A 23,630-nucleotide genomic window follows, 5' to 3' on the forward strand; every position below is an offset into this window, starting at 1 on the left:
CCCCGTGAAGGGGCCAACAGTCCACAGGGTGCTCGGGACGCCTCACAGAGGAACATGTTGGGGGGGTCAGGGGCTGGACACTAGTCCACAGGGAGTCCCACAGGTAGAGCACGGGGCCCAGCAGGGTGTGCCTCTGATGAGTGGGGTGCAAGGAGGGCTCTCCCACTAAGTTGCCAGGGACTAGCTTAGTGAGGTTAAACAGTGCGTCCCCAGTCACACAACTCCCAGTGGCCTGGCTGGAAGGGACCCCAGGCTGTGTGATTTCTTGCCCAGCCCTGTCCCTAAAGCATCACAGTCCAGGTGCTGTGAAGAGGGTTCCAGGGACCAGAGGTCACGTGCTGCACCCTGCAGGGGTCGCGCTGCTGAGGGGCACACTGGCCCAGGGAAGGTTCTGCGGGGAGCTTGTCACACAGTCACATCAAATAACTCATAACTTGGGCAGCATTTCCACTGCCATGACCACATGACCACTGCCAGGCTCGTCTTCTCAGCTAGACGAGCTTTCAACCAGCGGGAGGTCAGCGGCGAAACGCAGGCAGTGCTTCTCAAAACTCTTCCACAAATAACCCTGTGAACTAAAATTTAATAAACCTCTCTCCTAGTAGAAAATCAAACTCGGGTTCTTTTGAAAGGGCATTTACTTACTTGAAAATCTTTCTCTTCTAGTATTTCCTTCCTCCATCTCACGAGAAAAGCAGCGCACACGTACAAGTGGAAATGAGAAAAGCCCTCTGGTTCAGACTAAAAGAGAAAAAATAACCAAGAGAGAAATTGTAAAGTGTGATCCATGAACATCACTGCAAGGTTATCTGCAACAGTCAGGGTTTATCTAGTCAGGGTTCAGAGAAAACCAAAGCTTGTGTTGACGTACTTTTACTTAATGCCTTAATTTCAAAATTGTCAGCTCATTAAAACAAACACCATTTTCTCTTTAAGTACCAGCAGGCTGACAAACAGCAAGTGAATAGCAGACCAAGCTTCGGGCAGCCTCAGAGGCGGTTGTTCACTCTCCTCTCTTGCACAGACAATAGCCAAAAAGCATAAGAGACAAATTCAACATGTGCTGGTGCCGTGCCAGGCACAGAGTCTGCTCCTCACAATGGCATGTGAGGGAGGCCTCCTCCCACTCCACAGATGAGGAAACAAGGCTGAGCCCAGGCCGGGCCTAGTCAAGCCGGAGATCAGGTACTGGGCCCAGGACCACTACCTGGTCCGGGTCTCCCTGGGAAACGAACAGGGAAGTGATGCTGATCGGAAGCCACAGATGTGGAAGGACACGGCTCACACCCCTCAAATCACCACCCATGTCTCTCTCTCCTCACTGTCATTCAAACGTGCCTCCCTGCTCCCCCTTCTTGAGGTAGCTACCCCTTACTCATCCTGGAAACCCAGGACCACTGTCAGCTCCCAGAGACCCTCCCATACTGAGGTTCGGGGCGTGCACACCTTGGGGCTGTGGTATTAGTTCAAGCACACACAGCCAACTGCAAAGACTGAGGGTTCCCAAAACTCCAGTTCTTGGGGTACCACCTTTACTTTTCTGCCTTGCCCATGCAACATCTGTAGGACTACTGTCAATGGTTCAGTAAGTAAACAAATCAAACGCACAGTGCATTAGATGGTGATGTGCTACGGAGAAAACAAGGCAAAGACTGGGACGAGGAACAGCAAGTGGGTTTGTCTGTGAAGAGGGGGATACCACTTTAGTTAAATGGTCAGTCACCTAAGGTGACAGATGAGCAAACATTCAGAGAGAAAAGGCGTTTATTATTATTATTATTATTTTCTTCACTGAGACGGAATTTCGCTCTGTTGCCCAGGCTGGAGGGTAGTAGCATAATCTCGGCTCACTGCAACCTCCGCCTCCCGGGTTCAAGCAATGTTCTTGTCTCAGCCTCCTGAATAGCTGGGATTACAGCTGCACGCCACCATGCCAGACTAATTTTTGTATTTTTAGTAGTGGGGTTTCACCATGTTGGCCAGGCTGGTCTTGAACTCCTGATCTCAGGTGATCCACTTGCCTCAGCTTCCCAAAGTGCTGGGATTACAGGTGTGAGCCACCGCCCCTGGCCAGAAAAGGCATTTACACACATGGCAGAGAAACATTCCAGGTAAAAGCTACAGGAAGCACAGAGACCCTGTGGTTAGAGGCTGCCTGGCACGTTCCAGAAATAGCAAGGAGACCAGCACAGCTACCACAGAGCGAGGCGAGCAAAGGGAAGCGTTGGCAGGCACGTGTGGGGTATAGATCCTCAGGGCTCTGAGCAGGGAAAGACACAGGCTTCAGAAGCATCCCTCCGACTGTCATGCTGACAACGGATGGCACAAGGCAGGGTGGGGAGAGACAGAACCAGGAGAACCAGGAGGCAGGTTAGGGGACCATGGTAGTCAGAATTCAAGAAGGGCTAGTGACTCGGGCCAAGGGGGAGCAGGGAAGCTTGTGGGAAGACCAATTCGAGATGTATTTTGAAGGTTTTACAGAAAAACTACACCAACACGCATGAGAGATCTGGGGTAGGAGAGAAAGGAACCAAGGGCCACTCTGACAATTTGAGCCTCCACAGCTGGAAGGGTGAAGCTGCCAGTTCCTAAGATGGGGAAAGGTTTGTGGAAAAGGCTGTAGGAGACAGTGTTTTGGTGGGAAGGCCGTGAGCTGTTCTTTGGAACTACCAAGTTTAAGATACTTGGGGATCCAGGTGGAGATGCCAGGGAGGTACACGGACACAAAAGACCAGAGAGTGACCAGTGATTCGGGACAGAAATAAACACCAAGGACTAAACCGCACACAGGAATGATCAGCAAGCTGGGGCCAGATCAGAGAACATGAAGAGGGTGCATATTCTAGAGTTCTTGGATAGAGTGCCCTGCATATGTCCACTAAATAAAGTTCATCAACAGCGCTGGTTCAAGTTTCCTATAAATCCTGTGGTTTTTTTTTTTTTTTTCCATCTACTTATAATCTATCAATAACTGACAGGTATGCTTCAAAACTCCCATTATGAGAGTGAGTTTATGTCTTTCTCCTTATGGTTCTGCCAATCTTTGTTTTCTGTGTTTGGAAGGTATGTTATCAGGAGCACACGAATTCAAAATTGTTTTCTCTTCTCTTGAACAGTATAAACACTTATGACCTCTAACCTCACACAGGGCTTTTGCTCTGAAGTCTCTAGTGGGGAGGAAGAAGTCTAATTGACTACAACTACGTATCAGTTTTTGTTGGGTAATGTATTTTAAACAGCTCTCCTGAGGTATAACTGTTATGTAATAAATTTTACATACTTCAGGCCGGGCGTGGTCACTCATGCCTGTAATCCCAGCACTTTGGGAGGCCGAGGTGGGTGGATCACAAGGTCAGGAGATTGAGACCATCCTGGCTAACACGGTGAAATCCCGATTCTACTAAAAATACAAAAAATTAGCCAGGTGTGGTGGAGGGCGCCTGTAGTCTCAGGTACTTGGGAGGCTGAGGCAGGAGAATGGCGGAACCAGGAGGCGGAGCTTACAGTGAGCCAAGATTGAGCCACTGCACTCCAGCCTGGGTGACAGAGCGAGACTCCATCTCATTTAAAAAAAAAAAAAAAAAAAAAAAAAAAAAACTTTACATACTTCAAGTTTACAGTTTGATATGTTTTGATATATGCACACACCTGGGAAAACACCATCACAACCAAGGTAGTGGACATATCTATGGCTCCAAAGGTTTCTTTGTGGCCATTTGTAAATCCTCCCTTCGAGCCCTCCCAGTCCCAATCACCGACTTACTCGTGTCACTACACATTAGCTTGCATTTCCAACACTTTCAAATAAAGGGAATCCTATAATACACATTTGGTTTTGGTTTAGCTTTTCCACATAGGATAATTACCTTAGATTCACCGTGACATTGCATGTACCAATCGCTCATTTCTATCAACGCTGAGCAGCACCCACTGCACGGATATACCACAGTTTGTTCATCCGTTCATCTGCTGAAGGACTGAATTGTTTCGAGTTTGGGGCTACTACGCAGAAAGATGCCATGAACATTTGTGTACTCATCTTTGAATGGACATAGGCTTTCCTTTTGCTTGGAAAAATACTTAGGAGTAGAACAGCTGGATCATATGGTAGGAGTATGTTTACCTTTTGAAAAATCTGCCACTAGTTTTGATATAAATCTTTTATCAAATACATGCTTTGCAAATGTTTTCTCCCTGTGCCTTCTCTTTTCATCCTCTTAACAATGACTTTTGAAGACCATGGGTTTTTGTTGTTGTTGTTGTTGTTGTTTTTGAGACAGAGTCTCACTCTGTCGCCCAGGCTGGAGTGCAGTGGTGGGATCTTGGCTCACTGCAACCTCTGCCTCCCAGGTTCACGCCATTCTCCTGCCTCAGCCTCCCAAAGAGCTGGGACTACAGGCACCCGCCACCACGCCCAGCTAATTTTTTGTATTTTTAGTAGAGATGGGGTTTCACCATGTCAGCCAGGATGGTCTCAATCTCCTGACCATGATCCACTGCTTAGGCCTCCCAAAGTGTTGGGATTACAGGCGTGAGCCACCGCGCCAGGCCAGATCATGCATTTTAAATTTTGATGAGGTTCAACCTAGTACTTTGTTCTTTTACAGATCATGCTGTTGGTGTCTTATCTAAAAAAATCATTGCCTAACTCAAGGGCACAAAGGTTTTCTTCTAGAAGGTTTATAGTTTTAAATTTTTACTTTAGATCTATACTCCATTTTTAGTTAATTTTTGTATATGGTAAAAAGTATGGAAGTTCATTTTTTGTTTGTTTGTTTGTTTTGAGATGGAGTTTCATTCTTGTTGCTCAGGTTGGAGTGCAATGGCATGATCTTGGTTCACCGCAACCTCCGCCTACCAGGTTTAAGCGATTCTCCTGCCTCAGCCTCCTGAGTAGCTGGGATTACAGGCGTGCGCCACCATGCCTGGCTAATTTAGTATGTTTAATAGAGACGGGGTTTCTCCATGTTGATCAGGCTGGTCTCGAACTCCTGACCTCAGGTGATCTGCCCACCTCAGCCTCCCAAAGTGCTGGGATTACAGGTGTGAGCCACCGTGACCGGCCTGGAAGTTCATCTGTATGCACATGAATATCCAATTGTTCCAGCAATTTGTTGAAAAGACTAAACTTCAGCTAGTGCTAGCCTTCCCTTATGTCTTCTTCTTTTTCAAGGCCGTTTTGGCTATTCCAAATCTTCTGCATTTCTGTATAAATTTTAGAACCTGTTTTGTCAATTTTTACAGAAAAGTTTGCTGGGATTTCTGACTCATGACCATAGTATAGCTTTTAATCCATCTTCTGACTCATGACCATGATATAGCTCTTCATTTAATCAGATCTTCTTTCTCTTCACCCGTGTTTGATGGTTTTCTCAGTACAGGTCTATTATTCTGTTTTTAGATTTTCCCTAACAAGTTCATATTTTTGATGATATTGAAAATGGGGTCCTGAAAATCTTCATTTCTGTTTGTTGGTAGTTGTTGGTCTCCCCCCTAACCTTTATTTCCTTATATTTCTCTTATAACTAGCACAGCACTGGGTTCTTAAACTCCAGTCATGCTTTCTAACCGAAGAGCTTGGTCCCTGCTGGCTGTGACTCCTGAAGCATTCAGGTTAATTCACATGCTCTCGTTTAGAACTTTCCAACTGTTCTACTTTTTCTATCATTTGTCTTTCTTGCCTACATGTGGACTAACCTACTTCCCTCTACATTCTAATGCCCCAACCCCAATTAATCAGGAAGTTACTGAATTGTTTCTATTATTTTAATAGGCCCTCTACAAATTTTAACATGTATATTTAACTTAATGATCTAAAATGAATTATCTTTATTCTCCTCCCAAACAATACAAAAAATTAAGAATATTTTAATTCTAGTCATATCATCACAGCAGCACCACACACTGACCTAATCTTCCCTAGCTATGTACTCGTGCTTTCCAGAATTTCAGTTCTATTGTGACTTTTTTGTTTGTTTGTTTTGTTTTGGTTTGTTTTTTGAGATGGAGTCTCGCTCTGTTGCCAGACTGGAATGCAGCGATGCAATCTTGGCTCACAGCAACCTCCTCCTCCCGGGTTCAAGCAATTCTCCTGCCTCAGCCTCCCGAGTAGCTGGGACTACAGGCACGCACCACCACGCCCAGCTAATTTTTCCATTTTTAGTAGAGACGACGTTTCACCATTTGGCCAGGATGGTCTCGATCTCTTAACCCCACGATCCACCCGCCTCAGCCTCCCAAAATTATAAATGGAGATCTTCTTTTTGTTCTTTTATACATCAAAGTTTGTTTAGAGTCTTTCATGACTTTACCTATCTTTTTTTCTCATTATTTCTTCTTGTACCTAGACCTTTCTTTGGAAATTATTATCCTTCTTGAAATTCAACATTTAATGAGAGGGTCTTTTGGTTGTAAACCCTCTCAGATTTCATTTGTCTAAAAATGTCTTTATTCTCATTCTTGAAAGATAGTTCGCTGGATATACAATTCTAAGTTGAGTATTATTTTAAAAGATGATACTGCATTATCTTCCAGCCTCCACTACTGAACGCTATCAATCTATTTGTCATTTCTTCATCAGCAATCTAACTTTTCTCTCTGACTGCTTGTGAATACTTTCTTTGTCTTGGACGTTTTGCAGTTTCCTTGTGATATTTATTCTGCTAGAGATATTGGTCCTTCTGAATCTGGAGAATAAGTAGTTTTCATCAGTTTTGGAAACAGTCATCCATTATCTCCTATCAAACATCCATCTGTACCCATTCTCTTTATTTTCCCAGAACTCTGATCAGACAAGAGTTGGGGTCTTTTCATTCTATCCTTCGTTTCCTTTAGCCTCTCTTTTTATATCTTCCGTCTCTTTGTCTTTCTGGGAGAAGTACTTTCCTCAAATCTCTCTTCTACTTCATTAATAATCTCTTCAACTGTGTCACAATTTGTTTCACTTATCTATTACGTTTGAACCTTGGTTATTTCTTCAGACTTGCCTTGTAAATTGATAGTTACTCCTCCTCCTTTCATTCAGTATCTTTCTTTGCATTATTTAAAATGTACCAGCTTATTTTTATAGTGCATCTCAGATAATTCTAAAATCTCTGTAGATCTCTTTCTGCAGTCTGTTTTCACTGCTGATTCTTGCTCCTGGTGGCCCACTTCCTTGACTTCTCCTGTCATTATGCTCCTTAGAATGTATATCTGTTGGAATTCTTTGAGGCTTTTCTTTTTCAGGTTGGGGGACTGTATTTGCTTCTCTAGAGCCTGAAGGCATTGTTATCCCAGACTACATTAAACCAAATTTTTAGCTTGCAATTTTTTAGGTCAAATAAGTAACATGAACTAGGGTTCCCAATCCATGTGAATGTAGGATTGTAGGTGGAAATTCTGAGGAGGGGGAGGGTTCTTTCTTCCTCCTTTAACCTGGCCAAGGCTAAGAAAGGCAAACACAAGCACCTGTTTAGACTCTGAAAAAAACAATCCCCAGGTTTTGACTCCTGCCAGTGGCTCATTAAAATCAACTCACAGATACCCCTGGGTAAAGACCAGCTTTGATGTTGCTCCCCTATCTCGCTAGATTTGTATTTTCTCGAGATTTCTGGTCTCTGATAGTCTCACCTTTGTGGTTATGTTTTTTAAAAACACACCAGCATTATTTGGTGTATTCACACAAAAAACAGAAGGGCCTTTTGCACATCACATTCACCATACCACCAGAAAGGGAAGGCTCTGCCCTATTATTTTTTTTTTAAATCCACTCATTTCAAGAACCTTAAATATATTACTACTGTGGCTTTGTAGTATAGGTTTGATGTGCTAGTTTTTTTATGATATTGTTGACAAAAAGAGTCAAACTCTGTAAAATATTTAAAGAGATTTATTCTGAGTCAAACATGAGTGACCACGGCCGATGACACAGACCTCAGGAGGTTCTCAGAACATGTGCCCAAAGGGGTCAGGGTGCAGCTTGATTTTATACATTTTAGGGAGGCATGAGACATCAATCAAATACATTTAAGAAATACACTGGTTTGGTCCACAAAGGCGGGACAACTGAAAGGCGGCAGTGGCAGCGGTCGGGAGGTTGTTCCCAGGCAATAGGTAAATTTATACATGTTCTAGTTGACAATTGGTTGAGTTTGTCTAAAGACCTGGGATCATAGAAAGGAAATGTCCAGGTTAAGATAAAAGACTGTGGAGATGAAGGTTCTTTTGAAGTCTTATAGTGGCTGCCCTTACAGACAATAGAGAGAAATGTTTCCTATTGAATCTTTTTTTTTTTTTTTTTTTTTTAAACAGAGTCTTTCTCTGTCACCCAGGCTGGAGTGCAATGGCACGATCTCAGCTCACTGCAACCTCTGCCTCCTGGGTTCAAGCAATTCTCTTGCCTCAGCCTCCAGAGTAGCTGGGATTACAGACGCGTGCCATCACGCCCATCTAATTTTTGTATTTTCAGTAGAGATGGGGTTTCATCATGTTGGTCAGGCTGGTCTCGAACCCCTATCTCAGGTGATCTGCCCACCTCGGCCTCCCAAAGTGCTGGGGTTACAGGTGTGAGCCACTGCGCCATCTACTGAATCTTTAAAAGGTGCTAGACTCTTAATCTCTTTAGGATTGGGAAGGCCTGGAAGAAAAAATCCAGCTATCTTAATAGAGATTCTTTTTTGTTTTGTTTGTTTTGTTTTGTTTTTTGAGACAGAGTCTCAGTCTGTCGCCCAGGCTGGAGTGCAGTGGCGCAATCTCAGCTCACTGCAACCTCTCTGCCTCCTGGGTTCAAGCGATTCTCCTGCCTCAGCTTCCCAAGTAGCTGGGACTACAGGTGCACACCACCACACCTGGCTCATTTTTTATATTTTTAGCAGAGACAGGGTTTCACCATATTGGCCAGGCTGATCTCAAACTCCTGACCTCGTGATCCACCTGCCTCTGCCTCCCAACGTGCTGGGATTACAGGCGTGAGAAACAGTGCCGGCCAAGATTCATTACAGATGCAAATTTTCCCTGACAAAGGACAAATTTGCCATTTCAAAATATGGCAAAGAAACATGTTTTGGGGTAAAATACTTTGACTTTGTCATATAATGTTATGCCAGAGTCAGGCTGGAAAGTAAGTCATGATATACAGGGTTAATTAAAACCCATCTGATGAGAATTTTTGTATGGTTTGTAGGGCCTGACTCTCCAGACCCCTTAGGAATTTGGGCAAGATAAAAAAAAAATCAGAGCTTAGTCCTCAATATCCATTAAAATATATAGAGCCATTAAAATGTCACATGTTTGTGCTGGAATTAAAATCGACCAAATATTTAAACTGAGTTTAAATGCCACTGAGGCCCCTGTATCCCATTATCTGGGCATGTCAGCCCTCTCTGTGCTGTAACTAGGATGCCCTTTCTAATTCAGCGGGCTCCTATCATGTCACCATTTTATCTTTAAATACCCATTGCCTTCAGGACAAAACAGAAGTGAGCCAGAGCAGACCGGACATCCGGTCTCTACCCACCCCGCACCTGGTGTTCCAACCCTCTGCAGCCTTGGCTCTCTTAGGCACTCTGCTACCGCAGGAGGGGATGCTCCTTGTTTGTTCTCCTAGATAAACCCTTTCACTCTTCAGGATCTTCCCCCTTTCTCCCAGGCAGTGGGGCTGTCTCCACCCCTTCTTCCCAGGAGCCCTGGCCATGTCTCCGCGCGGTACGTGCCACACCGTCACGGTCCAGTGTGTCCCGTGTGTCAGCTTTCCCCCGTGACCCCTTCTTCATTATAATCCCAGCCCCAAGCCTAGAGTAGGAATGGAAACTGAATGAAATTACACATACCCCCAAATCCACGACTTTGGGTTACCAGGAGCCTGGGGAAAGGGACAGGCCAGGTGCATGGAAGCTCAGCTGTGAGAATGTACCTACAGAAATGTACCTCACCCCCAAATCCATGACTTTGGGTTACCAGGAGCCTGGGAAAGGGACAGGCCAGGTGCATGGAAGCTCGGCAGTGAGAATGTACCTAGAGAAATGTACCTCTTTCTGGGGTGAGGGTGAGGGTTAGGGGGAAGAAAAAAGAAGAAACATGCATCTTTCCTTTTAAATACCTTAGGTGACTTGAACAAACAAAAACCTTCAGGTGCGTAAGGCCCTGAGCGAACCAGCCCTGAGGAATGCATGAGTGGTAATTAGCATTGCAAATAGTGAGAGGGAAAAGGTCTCCAGGAGTACTCTGGGATATTCCAGAATGATGGGTTCTCCAAGGAATTCTCTTTACACTCTCAATTTGCTTAAAAGCCTTTTATTTAACCAGGGAGTGCAAAGGTCAGCCTCCGGCCAGTGGTAGGACCCGCTCCTACTCAGAATTAGTAAGGCTGGACTGTAAATTCTGCTGCTCACAAGATGTTTCCAGCCCAGGAGCGGAACTTAGGAGAGTCCACACTTTCATGGAAACAGAGCACTGGGGAGAAACAGAGCTTTACGGCATCACTTAAGTGGATTATTTGTCTTGGATGACTTGGTAAATTGCATTAAAACACTAATTTAATAAATAAAAAATGCATATCATCTATGGAAAATGGGCTTCTGCTTTAATGAAGCATAATCCAGACAATAAATATCATCCAGCACTCAGTGGGTAAACAGGGAGGCGAGAGCAGTGGCCGCAGGCCAGCCCTGGGCACCCGGCCTTGGCCTAAGCCCACTCAGGACTGGGGCTCCATCCCCTTCACTGGGAGGCACACACCTGGGGTGGGTCAAGCAGAAGGAGGCTGTGACTTGGAGAAGCCCCTGGGGCTGTTGGATCAGTACCGGCTGACTCACAGGGAGGTGCAGCCCGCAAGGCCGCTTCTGGCATCCCCACCCCCATGCCACCAGGCCTGTCCTGCAAATCAAGATCTCCCCTTCCTCGCAGGCTCCAGGCTAGTTTGGGGAGGTAAAGGAGGGAGCCAGAGACTGGGAAAGGATCCTCAGTGATGAACCTTCAGCAGATACTCAGGACTGTTCTGCAGCAAAGGCAGGTGGGGGTCCGGGGGACGGAAACGGTTTCCTCCCTCTGCCTTGAAACAAAGGTCTTGAGCTGGTCACCTGTGAAACCATAAGCTCTCCCTTCTTCTCCCAGCAGAAAGCCAGAAAGACCAGATGAGGAAATACCATCATGTGTGTGGAATATTCTGGATTGGGGGTGGGGTGTTCAGCTACCCTGCCACCAGCAAATTACCAGGCAAGTTCTGGACGTCACCGGAGCAAGGACAGCTGTCTGCCACGTGCAACGGGTATGACGTAGTGGGCAAAGTCTCAGTGAGCGGATCCTAACAGTCGGAGGCGCCCCGTCTCCCGTCAAGGAAGATGAAGCCCCCAGTTCCCCTCAAGGCATTTGAGGCCCCATCCACCTAACTCAGTGCCCCGACTCTGTCCCATGACCCCTCCATATTGGCCTCCAGTGCTGGGCCTGTTCCTGCTGGCACCGGTCTGCTACAGCCCTGGCACTTGAGAAAAAGCCCAACACGCAATCAAACCCTGGAACCAGCTGGGTTTGGAAACCAAGCATGTCCCGTCCGCGGACAGAGGATGCTGGGGAAACTGCTCCTTTCCTCCTGGGGCCTTGGCCTCCTTGCCCCACAGGCAAGGCTGAGGCAGCTGGGCACTGCATTGGGAAACTCCCACAGGTCTCGGACCCAGCCGAGGTCTGGAGAGACAGAGAAGCTGGAAGGACGTCCTCGGCCTGACCAGCGCAGTGACAGGCTCTGGAGACCGGCCCAGCATCCAGCAGTCCTGGTGAAGCAACGTCCCAAGCCCGTCCCTGCTTCCTCTCTGTGGTTGAGGGTAGGGGGGCACCTCCAGTCTTCCTCACACTGCCAGTCTGCAGAGGAAACACTCCGGTGTCATTTAAAGAGTGAGTCAGGAATATTTCTTTTAGGATTCTGACGAATGACGAATATGGTTCTGATTAATACAACAAAAGAACACTTTGGCAATTTTTATTTCAGATCATTTCAGTATTACCCTCTCTTAATCACTAATGAAGGAAACAGCAGCTTTGATTGACGACTTGACAATAAGTCTGCCGGGGCCACACTGAAGCACAATGCCCAAGGGCTCCCGGGAGTGCCATGCAAACCGGGCATGTTTCCACACTTTGCAATGGAAGAGAAATATGGTTCTTTTAAGCAGATCCTGGCAAGCTCACAGACTGTCTTACAGAAGCCCAAAGCTAATTTAACCGAGGCTCTAACCGCCTAATCAGAGACCAAGCGATCACTCCGCGGCCCGCCATTGGTAGAGAGGGCTCTGCTTTGAAGAAGGAAGCCTCCTGCAGGAAGGGGAGGAGGGGCACACCTCACCCCGTGTATTAGTCCGTTTTCACACGTGGTTGATAAAGACATACCTGACACTGTGCAATTTATTTTAAAAAATATGTTTAATTGGATTTACAGTTCCACATGGCTGGGGAGCCCTTACAATCATGGCAGAAGGCAAAGAGAAGCAAGTCACGTCTTACGTAGATGGTGGCAGGCCAAAAAATGAGAGCACTTGTGCAGGGGAATGCCTCTTTTTAAAACCATCAGATTTCATAAGACTTATTCACTATCATGAGAACAGCACGGGAAAGACCTGCCTCCATGATTCTGTTACCTCCCACCAGGTCCCTCCCACAACACGTGGAGTTCAAGATGAGATTTGGGTGGCAGCACAGCCAAACCATATCACCCCTGTTCCCCGAGGCCTCACCCCTGCGCACCAGGGCTTCATCCCTCCTCCCCAGGCCTCACCCCAGCACCCCACAGCCTTACTCCTGTGCTCTGAAGCCTTACCCCTACGCCCCAAGGCCTCATTCCTATTCCCCAGGCCTCACCCCTGCACTCCATGGCCTCACTCCTGAGCCCTGAGGCCTCACTCCTGCACTCCACAGCCTCACTCCTGTGCCTTGAGGCCTCACCCCTGTGCGGCACTGTGTGAAGTACTAAGAACAAGCCAGGACCGGCCTGCAGCTACAGGGATGGGCCAGGCAGGGGCCCTGGAAGCCACCCAGCTGGGTTTCAGCCCCCTACAGTTTTCACTGCAAACACTGCCCTTGACCTGCAATCTTGGCTCTGTCAGCATCTACCCACTCTCAGGCCTGCAGCCCAGTCCACACAGCCCCAGGCCACCCCACCTCCCTTCTCTGGTGCTCGAGGCCTTCGTCAAACACCAGGGCTGGAAGGGCTCTGAAGGTCAGCACGTTGCACCTCTCTCTATGGATGAGAAAACAGCGGCGAGGCGGAGTGCCTGTGTGAGGTGCCCCGGAGGGTGGTGTGGAGTACAGAACGGGCCACATGACACCTGGCAGAGCCACCCTGATGTCTTCTACCTTTAGAAAGCAGCGACGAGGCCGGGTGCAGTGGCTCACGCCTGTAACCCCAGCACTTGGAGAGGCTGAGGCGGGTGGACCCCCTGAGGTCAGGAGTTTAAGACCAGCCTGATCAACATAGAGAAACCCCATCTCTACTAAAAATACAAAATTAGCTGGGCGTGGTGGCGCTTGCCCGTAATCCCAGCTAATCAGGAGGCTGAGGCAGGAGAAATGCTTGAACCCGGGGGGCGGAGGCTGCAGTGAGCTGAGATCACACCACTGCACTCCAGCCTGGGCAACAAGAGGGAAACTCTGTCACAAAAAAAAAAAAAAAAAAAGAAGAAAAAAGCAAGCAAGCAGGGACGAGGCTGCTCACTATCTTTGCCTCTGCTCACGCCTTCCAGTAGGCCAAACCATTCTTGACCGCCCCTAAACCCAACTCTCCCTGGCTCCTCCACCCCCAGCCTCTCTTGCCTTCCTGAAAACCCTCCAGACTCCCTCCCAGGCTTCTTATCTGGTAATGAGAACAGACAGCGCCTCGGCCAGGCCATTCCCTCTGGTTATGGCTTTTCCTCCCAGCTGCCGTCTAAGGCTCTGAAGAGCAGGGTCTGCATTGCCACACGGTGACACCCAGCACAGCACAGAGTAAGCGCTCAGGACTCCTGGCTTTCTGAGGTGGAACTTTCTCCTCTGCAGCAGCCTTGGCATTGGGACCCCTGTCAGGGTCTGAGTAAAGAGGGGTTTTCCCTGGAGCAGACCCACTGGCTAGGATGGGAAATTCGTCGTCAGGAGCCCCTGCAGTCACGGTTTGGGGTCACTGTGTGCAAGCTCGCTAAGTCAAGGGTAGCACCTGACTGCACCCTATGCCTGCAGGCTCCCCAGAGGCCCTGGCTTCTGTCCTCACAGGAGGTCCCGGTCGGAGCTCAGAGCACAGCTGTTTGCCAGAGACACTGTGCCACTAATGGCTGCACGACTCCCTGGGGTCCCCATCTCAGCCCAATGAGGGAAGGACTGTCAGCAAAGGTAACGGGCAACAGGGAAGAACCTGCAGACTCCAAGCCACCCGTGACGCAAGTCGTCTGACCTGTCCCCAGGGCAGCCTGATACACAGAATCGGGGGCATGCCTCACCCGGCCCTTCCCCGGGGCAGCCTGGTGCATTGGTGGGGAGCATGGCTTCTGCTGCACAGTGCACAGGGAAGAGGGTCCAGTTTCTGCAGTGCAGCCCCACAGTGCACGGGCCACCTCGGGGGGGGCAGCATCCGGGAGGCAGAACAGCCGTTAAGTGAGGTCGGGGCTGTGTCTGGACACGTCCCATGCTGCCCCTTCACCCCTGTGAAAAACAAGTCCATGAGAAGAATCTCCTTTGAAAATGCTCACCCTGGAGAAAGGGCAGGACTCTGGGGACAGGGGGTTCTGAAGGTCAAGGAGAAATACTCTTCTTTGAGCCAACACCGTCTTTAAAAATAATACATCTCTTTGGTTAAGGGGAAGACATTTCACGGAAGAGCCCACACGCCTTGGAAATGACCATTAAAAAGTCCTGATCCTATTCCAATTGGATTAGACAGCTGAAATCTCCCAATCCTGACTTTTTCTTTTTTTTTTTTTTTAACTACCTCCAGTAAACTGTATCTAATAATGTAGCCAGCATGCCACGAGAGCTGCTCCAAAGGACAGCAGCACGGTAGCAGGGGCCCCTGCCGCTCCAGGGGATAGCTAGCGCTCAGAGTCCGTCTTACTTCCAGGTACAAAGATGAAAGGGCATTCTGACCAGTCAAAGGCAAAGGCAGGTAGGCAGCCTCTGGGCACAGGAGCCCACCCCTGCAGAATTTTTGCTGAGTGAGAGGGACAGAAGAACTCAGGAATATATTACACAAATATATGCAAGACACTTTTGGAAATGATGTAAAAGTTACCTGAAAGACATAAAAGAAAAGCTAATTAAACACAGAGATATACCAGGTTCATAAACGAAAAGATTCAAATGGAAAAGATGTCAATTATCTCCTTTTAATTGATATGTTCAATGTATTTCTTTTCTTTTTCTCTTTCTTTCCTTTTTTTTTTTTTTTTTTTTTTTTTTTAAGATGGACTCTCGCTCTGTCACCCAGGCTGGAGTGCAGTGGCACAATCTCAGCTCATTGCAAGCTCCGCCTCCCGAGTTCAAACGATTCTCCTACCTCAGCCTCCCAAGTAGCTGGGATTACAGCTGCGCAGCACCATACTGGCTAATTTTTGTATTTTTAATAGAGATGGGGTTTCACCATGTTGGCCAGGCTGGTCTCGATCTCCTGACCTCCTGATCCACCCGCCTCGGCTTCCCACAGTGCTGGGATTACAGGCATGAGTCATCATGCTGACCCCAATTCAATGCATTTCTAATAAAAACTCCCTATCCTCTATCCAGAATTTTTGTGGAATTAAAGTATATTCCAAAGTTGACATTGAAGAGTAAAGGGCCAAAAATAGCACGACAACCCCAAAGACAAAATGACAAGGTGAAGACTGTACCAGATAGCAAGACATTCTGTGGGACTAATGTAGGCCACGTGGCCTAGGCCCCGGACAGAAAGACCAGTGGAACAGAGGACACAGGGGCACGCCCATACTGAGGTGGACACTCAATCATCCATGATAGGCACAGCAGTGCCGGCCGGAAGGCAAAGGATGGAACGTTCCATCCGTGGTACAGAGAAAACAAGTGGTTATCCATGTGGAAGAAGGAAACCGGACCCCGTTGCACACCACATGCAAAAGCAAACTGAGGGCAGGGGAGAAAGCAGCACCTAAAAACACCACCTCAGGGCACAAAGGAGACATTTTATTTCTTTCTTTTTTTTTTTTTCCTTTTTTGAGGCAGAGTCTTGCTCTGTTGCCCAGGCTGGAGTGCTGTGGTATGAAATAAGCTCACTGCAACCTCTGCCTCCCAGGTTCAAGCAATTCTCCTGCCTCAGCCTCGCAAGTAGCCGGGATTACAGGTGTGCGCCACCACGCCTGACTAATTTTTGTATTTTTAGTAGAGACGGGGTTTTGCCATGTTGGCCAGGCTGGTCTCGAACTCCTGGTCTCAAGTGATCTGCCTCGCTCGGCCTCCCAAAGTGCTGGGATTACGGGCGTGAGCCACCATGCCCGGCCAACAAAGGATAAATTTTAAAAACTGATGAAGTTGATTACCCCAAAATTTTAAACTTCTGTATTGCAAAAGACACTTAATCACAGACTAGAAAAAGATATTTGTAGTGCGTATGTGACTTGACAGAGGATTTGTATCCAGAATGTATTATATGTCAAAATCCTCCAAAGAATCAACAAGAAAAAAAATCTGGGGCATGCAGTGCAGTGGGTCAGGTAAGAGGCCAGTTCCCAGTTTCCAGATAGGCAAGAACTAAAAAGATGAGGAATACAAAGTTTAGGCGAGAACGTGGGTTACAGGAAACCGCAGACTGCAAAGGAGAGGAAAGGAGGAGAAGAGGCTTCCCTAGTACATGTGAAGTGTGTTTCTAAACAAGAAACAAACAACAGATCTGAAGCTTTTTAAAAATGAAACAAATCTTTTAGATTTGACAAAGCTAGGTAATACATTCAAAGGCATTCATGAGACTACTATCTACATGTTTCTGTATATTTAACATTTTTTATAATTAAAAAAAGCAAACAGATCAAGGACTAATCTGAAGTAGTCTTTTCTAGTTACCAACAGACTCATCTACGTGGCGGCACCTCTCATCCATGTGACTCAGCCTCGGGTCAGCCAGAAGTGGACAGGGCCAGCCTCCAGCCCAGCCCCGGGAAAGGGTTCTGGTTCCGCCCCCTCTGCTGTCACTCAGACTCAACCCGCTCAGCATCCTCACACTGGGAAAGGTGCATAGGCCTGGGGCAGCTCCTGACAGCTCTATAACCTCCCTCTCAAGGGTCTCCCTGCAGGATTGTTCCCTTAAGAACTGCCATGAGTTTCCTCAGGGGCCAGGACCCTGGTGTTGGAGAGAAGCTCAAAGGGACGGACAGCAGGACAGAGCAGAGCTGCTCCTCTCCTTCAGTTCCCAGCGGGGAGACGGGGGGAAATCCTGGTGCCTCCCCACATGAGTTCTCTTAACACTGCGCCCCAGTTCTGCAGCGGATTTAGTTTTGCTTATAAAATGACAAAATGAAAGTTCAAAATGACTAAGATTAACTAAATGCAAATTACTTACAGATGATATACACTTTTTAAAATGTAGGAACTAAGGCAAAGAAACGATTTTCCTTCTGTTTTTTATAATGGAGAAACTGTGATAAAAGGAACAATATTTCACCTTTAATTGCATCGTTCGATTTTCCTTATAATTTTTGGCACAAAATAAAAACAAATGACCTTCTGGCCTCAGGAGAGTTCCCCGCATATGCGTATTTACGTAGATGTGGTTTTGAGGCCATTCAAATGACAGAAATTGTTTCCCATTCTTCGTTAAGATTCAAGTGCACCAACTTCAGCTGCACAAGCAAAATCTTTGCTATGATTTCCTTTGAAATATTCATCACCAGACCATTGCGTTTCACGATTACCGGCCCATAATGCAGGGCATGGCCGTTTTAAAATTCACGCCAACATCCCCATGTTTAGGGCATGCGCTGTAGTGAGAGCTGCGCGTCATATTTCATGGCACAGTCAAATCTTAAAGCCTAAATGAGCCTGTCTCTATCCAAGCAGCCTCAGTGACTCATTCAGTAGCTCTATGCCACCCATGTTCTATTTTGCCAGATACTTATTGGCACGTGTCTGTCCAGGTCTGAGAACATTCTAACTGGTTAAAGACAAAGGTCACAGCCACTCAAATCTAGTGAGTCACAGGACGGGTTCTCATCTCTACAGTCTCGGGGGCTGATCGGGGGAACGGAATGACCTACAGGGTCTGCCCCTTGGTCCTGGGATTCTGGTCTAATGTATGAACACTCTGTAACTGAAAGAAGCCTTTTAAAGTCATATAGTATAAGAGAAAAACATAAACTATACTGAACTTTAAAAATTCCTAATGGATATTTATTCTTTGGTTGATGTATCAGTCAGGGTTCTCTAGAGAAACAGAACCCAAAGGACATACGTACATGTACATGTATATAAAAAGACATGGGGCATTTATCTTAAGGACTTGGCCCATGCGATTGTAGAGGCTTGATGAGAACAAAATCTGGTGGGGTAGGTGGCAGGCTAGAGACTCAGGGAAGAGCCGTGGTTTAAGTCCACCCAAAAGCACGCAGAATTCCTTCTCGCTTGGGAGAGGCCAGTCTTTGTCTATTAAGGCCTTCGACGGATGGGATGAGACCTACGCTCATTATGGAGGGTCATCCTTTGCTTTATGCAAAGTCTCCTGACTTAGATGTCAACCTTGAAACCCACTCAATAGTCCCACAGTCCGTTTTTTTGACAAACTTAGAAACTGACCCTTCTGATCTTAAAGCTTAAAACTTAACACTTTTTTTTACCCGAGTTCCTTCCTCAGGAAAGGACTTGCAGGTTTCTCAAAAAGTATCAAAGGACTGAAACTCACCAGATCCTGACAATGAGATACCAGGCCTCTCAAAAAATATCCAAGACCTGAAACTCACCAGGTCATAGCATCCAGACAGCTAGATGCCAAGCCCCTCATTCATCTTGACGGCTTCTTTACCCCTCCCTGTTTTCCCATACATCATTACATTTCGTCCCTGCTATGTTTGAGTCAGTCTGGGAGATGGATTTAAGACTGAGTTCCCACCTCCTGGGCTGCAGCACCTGATTAAAGCCTTCTTCATTGGCAACAATTGTTGTCTCAGGGATTGGCTTTCTGCGCAGTGAGCATCAGGACCCAGACTGAACCCCTGGTGTTTCCGTAACAACCTCAACCAAAAAACACCTTCAGAGAAACATCCAGAATAATGCTTGACCAAATCTCTGGCAATGGTGGTTCAGCCAAGTTAACACATAAATTAACCGTTACAGTGATGACCGCATCCGTCATCAATGATGTGGTCAGTGATGGGAATCGCTCCCATGTTCAAATTTGAAAGGCGTTTTCCAGGGCTGTGTTCCTAGGTCCTTTCATAAACCAGACGACTGGTTTAAATATTCAATTTATTAATGAACAAATCAACATGCACTGAGAACCTGGGAACTCCCAGGGCTCACGGATGAGAATGGCCTAGCCAGCCTTTCCGGTGGGCAGCTGAGAGTCTGGAGAGTGAACAAGGCAGCCCCCTCCTCCAACCTGCTCTCTCTCACCCTTTGCCGCTGCTGGCCCTGCAGGGAGCCAAGAATCCTTAAACAGGAAAAAATGCACATCAGCAAAAACTAGTTAAGAATCAAACACAAAAAAATGACCTTGATTTACATATTTTAGCAAGGGTCCGAGGAGAGATGCAAGGTCACCAGCAGGCGCTTAGAGCAGACCACAGGAGACTCGGCGTAGGATCACAGGGCCCGCTGGCCGCCAACTCCCATCAGGCAGGCGGCTCACTTCACAAGCTCCCATCACAAGTACTGCACCGCCTGCAAACGCCTGTCTCCTTTATGGATGAAATCAAAGACATCCTTTTAATGCTGCTCTGTCAAAACTTCATGAATTATACAAGCTCAAGAAGAATGTGGAGGCCAGAGCTGCCACTAAGTTGCAAGAAGGATTAACTTTCTGCTGCTAACCTCAGCCACCCTCAATGCTCCTCCTCCCGTTTCCCGAGTCTCAACATTCCATGTCTGATGACTCAGCATTTCTAGAAAATGCTGTATCACCACGTGGTCTGTGAGCACCACTCTAAAGGTACTTTTGCTATCCTGTCCAAACTGATGAACTTCGCTGTTTTCTTAATTTTTGTCAAGGACGTTCTCGGCAAATTCAAAGGGAAGAGAACTGCTGTGGGCCTTGATTATTTTTTCTTTGAAGCAAGAAATGACATCACACCAGTTAATAAGTCAAAGCCTGAACTCTCTCTGTAGACTGAACTTAGCTACAAGAGCACAGGGGTCAGAGAAGGAGTAAGTGTGGGGCAGCTCTCAGTGAGCGACCCATGTTCTGTCCCCAGCCCTGCAATGACTTGTGAGGCCTGCAGGTGGGCGTGTCCACAGGCTGATGCTCACAGGCCTGCATCAGTCACACACACACACACAGACACACACACGGGCTCACCTCTGTGCACACGAGTGTGTGGCCTGCAGCCTGCTCCTAGGACACGCATGCAAGGTGTCTGCCAGGTCCCTCCACTCCAGTTTCCACTCCTGGACATCCTCGTCCACTCTCTCCTGGGACTCATTCCTGCTCCCCCGGCCTGGGAAGCGCCTTCTTCCGCCTCCACCATCCCAAGGCCCCATCCCTTACGGTGAGTCCTGTCCCTCTTCACTGATACTCTCTGGGCTGCCGCAGGCTCCCTCCACACTGCTCTGTCCTGTGCTCTGGGGCTGTATTCCCCCTGCAATCTACCAGGACATCCATGCACAGTACATCCCTCTGGGTACTACTCACTTCCCCACAGGGACTCCTGAGGCCAGGGTAAGGCGCCCTGCTCCAACATCCCTCCAGTGCACAGCTGAGACACAGGGACACAGTGTGCCCTCTGTTCTGTTCTCGTGGAAAGAGCAGGGGCACTGAACTCAGGCCTGGCCCACAACTCCCACCCCGTACGGTGCAGGGCAAACTGAAGTCCCTGCCTCAGGTTCCAACCGCTCATCTGTAAGATGGCAATCATGATGTCCAGTACGCGAGTACACACTTTCCAGTACTAACGATGGTAAGAATTAGAGATGACATTGAGTGCGTATCACCATATCACAGAGCTCTGTACCCAAAAGAGGCGGTTAAGAGAATGGTGAAGCCTACGGTGTGTTAATACCTGTCTCACTGTAAGCACGAATCTGAAAATTCCTCAAAACAGACAGCTTAGGTGCAAATGAACCTCGGTTTCCTCAACTGGAAAAAGGAAGAGTCAAGCTGGATAATCTAAGGGTCTCAGGACCTCTGAAACCCAGACCTGTGGAGTCCTCCACTCAAGAACGCTGCTTTGTGAAGGCTGAAACAGCCTGCAGGTGCACAGGACCTGAGAAGAAGCCCAACGAGGCCACTCCCCAGAAGACGACTTCTCATGCCTGTCTCGATCAACACGCAGCCACCCCCTCCCGGCTACTGTCAACTGCAAATGACCCAGACCTGGAGCAGGCAAACGAAGGGGACGCTGAGGAAGCAGAGGCTGTGGCAACCTGGGCCCACCACCGGACACCCCCAGGAGAGCTTCTGCAGGCCTAGCATCCACCTGGAGAGGGGACACAGCTGCTCATTTTCTAAACAGGACAGTAAAGGGCATTCGTGTTGGGTTTCTGACAGCACTGACTGGGACTTCCCGAAGTTACTCGGCTGCTGAACACGGAGCTGAGCGGCAGTAGGGGACGAGCACATCCACCCTGGAGTGGCATCCAGACAGAAACGTCTACACACCTCCAAGATGCCCCGTCTGTCTGAGTGCTCCCTGGGCTGGGACTGCGTCTCCTGTGCCTATGTCCTTGTCATTCCTGCCCAGCTCAGTGTGTGCCGGGTGGGGAGATAGGCTGGCGGATGCCGGCCTTTCCCAGCACGAGAATGGGTGGCAGGTCCCGGAATCGTCATCTTTCACAGGCTCCCGAGATGACTCCCAGGTGAGGTGGAGCTGCAGAACCACTTTGCTGGGATATAAGCTTCTAGAGATGAGGACCCCCCACACACACCCCTCTGGGACCCCACAGACTTAGCACAGGCTGCTGCACGTGGCAGGGCCTGGGAAAATGATACAGACATCCAGCGGGCAAGCAAATGCCAGGCTAAAGTTCTGGACTGTTCACATCCCCAGAGGCTTCACACTGGGCTGTTCTGACCTCTGTTTATCACTGATGACCGAGCTTTTACAAGGACCTCCCACCACCAACCTTGAGCAAACACTTCAACCTGTCCCCTTGTAAGTCAGGCTGTGGATAAGACTCATGAATAAAAGTCTTATTGAACTAATTTGAACAAAAAGAATCCACATTCACCTAATAACCATTAACCAGGGAATTCTTAGATATAACAGAAAATGGAATAGTGAGAAGATTTTCTTAGGAGCTAAAACAAGGAAAATTATACAGGTTCTGCACAATAGTAAGAAACAAGACAGGATCTTTAAGACAGTCAAACTGTCCCCTTGTCACCTCCAGCTTCCCACTCTGGTGACTACTGTGACAACTCCCATCCTGCCGGACTCACTCCTCTCACACGAGCTCACCCAGGCCAGGCTTTCCGCCTTTGCGTGCACGTGTGTGTGCACGGACTGTGTGTATGTCTACGTGAGGCGTGATGTGTAAAACCATTTTCAAATAAGACTTTTCAAGAAATTCCCCAAAGTAAAAAGCATAGTAGAAACACACCCCTGCATCCATCACTCAGGATTCACGATGATCAATATTTGGCCAATGCCATTTCATTTATTACTGACCCCCGCTCTGCCCACATGCTGCTTGGTTATTTGAAAGCAAATCCCAGACATCACATTTTAGCCATAAACAGCTTCTCTCAGAGATAACAACTTAGACACATAATCACAAGCCTATTATTACATCGAAATAATTAACCATGATTCCTTAATGTGATCCTGCATGCCTCCTGATCATGTGTCTTTCTGCTGTCACTTTGTTCTAATCAGGCTCCAAATGACACATACACAATGCATCTGAGAGCCAACTCTCTCACTCATTTAAAATCTCGGACTCCCTCCTCCCTCTTTCTTGCTTCTCTGTCGTGCTTTTGTGGAAGCAATCTGGTCATGGCCATGTGGGATGTTTCACACTCTAGTTCTGGCTAGTTTATTCCCCTCGTGAGTTCTATCCGTTTCCCCCTTCCCTGGCACTCCCTGGAAGCGAGACTGAGGTCTAAAGGCTGGATCCGATGCAGGTGGGATCTGTGTGTGTGCGTGAATGCTTCGCTGTTGGAGCTGTGGCCTTCGCATTTCACCGCATCAGAAGGCGTGGAATGTCTGGGGTCTCCTTCCTGGTGATGCTGTGATGATCGGCAGGTCCAGGTGTTACCAGGCAGAACCATCCATCACCAAGTCCCCTGCAAGCTTCCCCTCACGGTTCTGAATGCTACTGGTGAGCACTGGCTCGACTCCTCATTTCATTAGGGTGACAGTGCAACTCTTTCACTGCCTCTGCATTTACAGCCACAGTCCTTCCTTAAGGAATAACTTGCCCACATAAAAAAAAAAAAAAAAAAAAAAAACCTATTTGATTACCAGGAAAATAGAATATTGCTTGACTCTTTCCTTTTATTTACCGGTTGGTGCCTTAGCAACTTTCACAGGTGAACTAATAAGGGCTTT

The 23,630-nt window shown here is 47.7% G+C and overlaps 1 protein-coding gene across 1 annotated transcript in view; it reads right to left on the reverse strand.

The window, feature by feature from the left end:
• TBC1D22A (TBC1 domain family member 22A) overlaps positions 1–23,630 on the reverse strand; it is a 414,384-nt gene that overhangs the window by 55,916 nt on the left and 334,838 nt on the right. The window contains 1 exon segment of the mRNA XM_031656180.1: positions 646–741. Coding sequence (XP_031512040.1) covers positions 646–741 — 96 coding nt within the window.

The sequence above is a fragment of the Papio anubis genome, chromosome 16 (assembly GCF_008728515.1).
Source record: "Papio anubis isolate 15944 chromosome 16, Panubis1.0, whole genome shotgun sequence".
Lineage (NCBI taxonomy): Eukaryota > Metazoa > Chordata > Mammalia > Primates > Cercopithecidae > Papio > Papio anubis.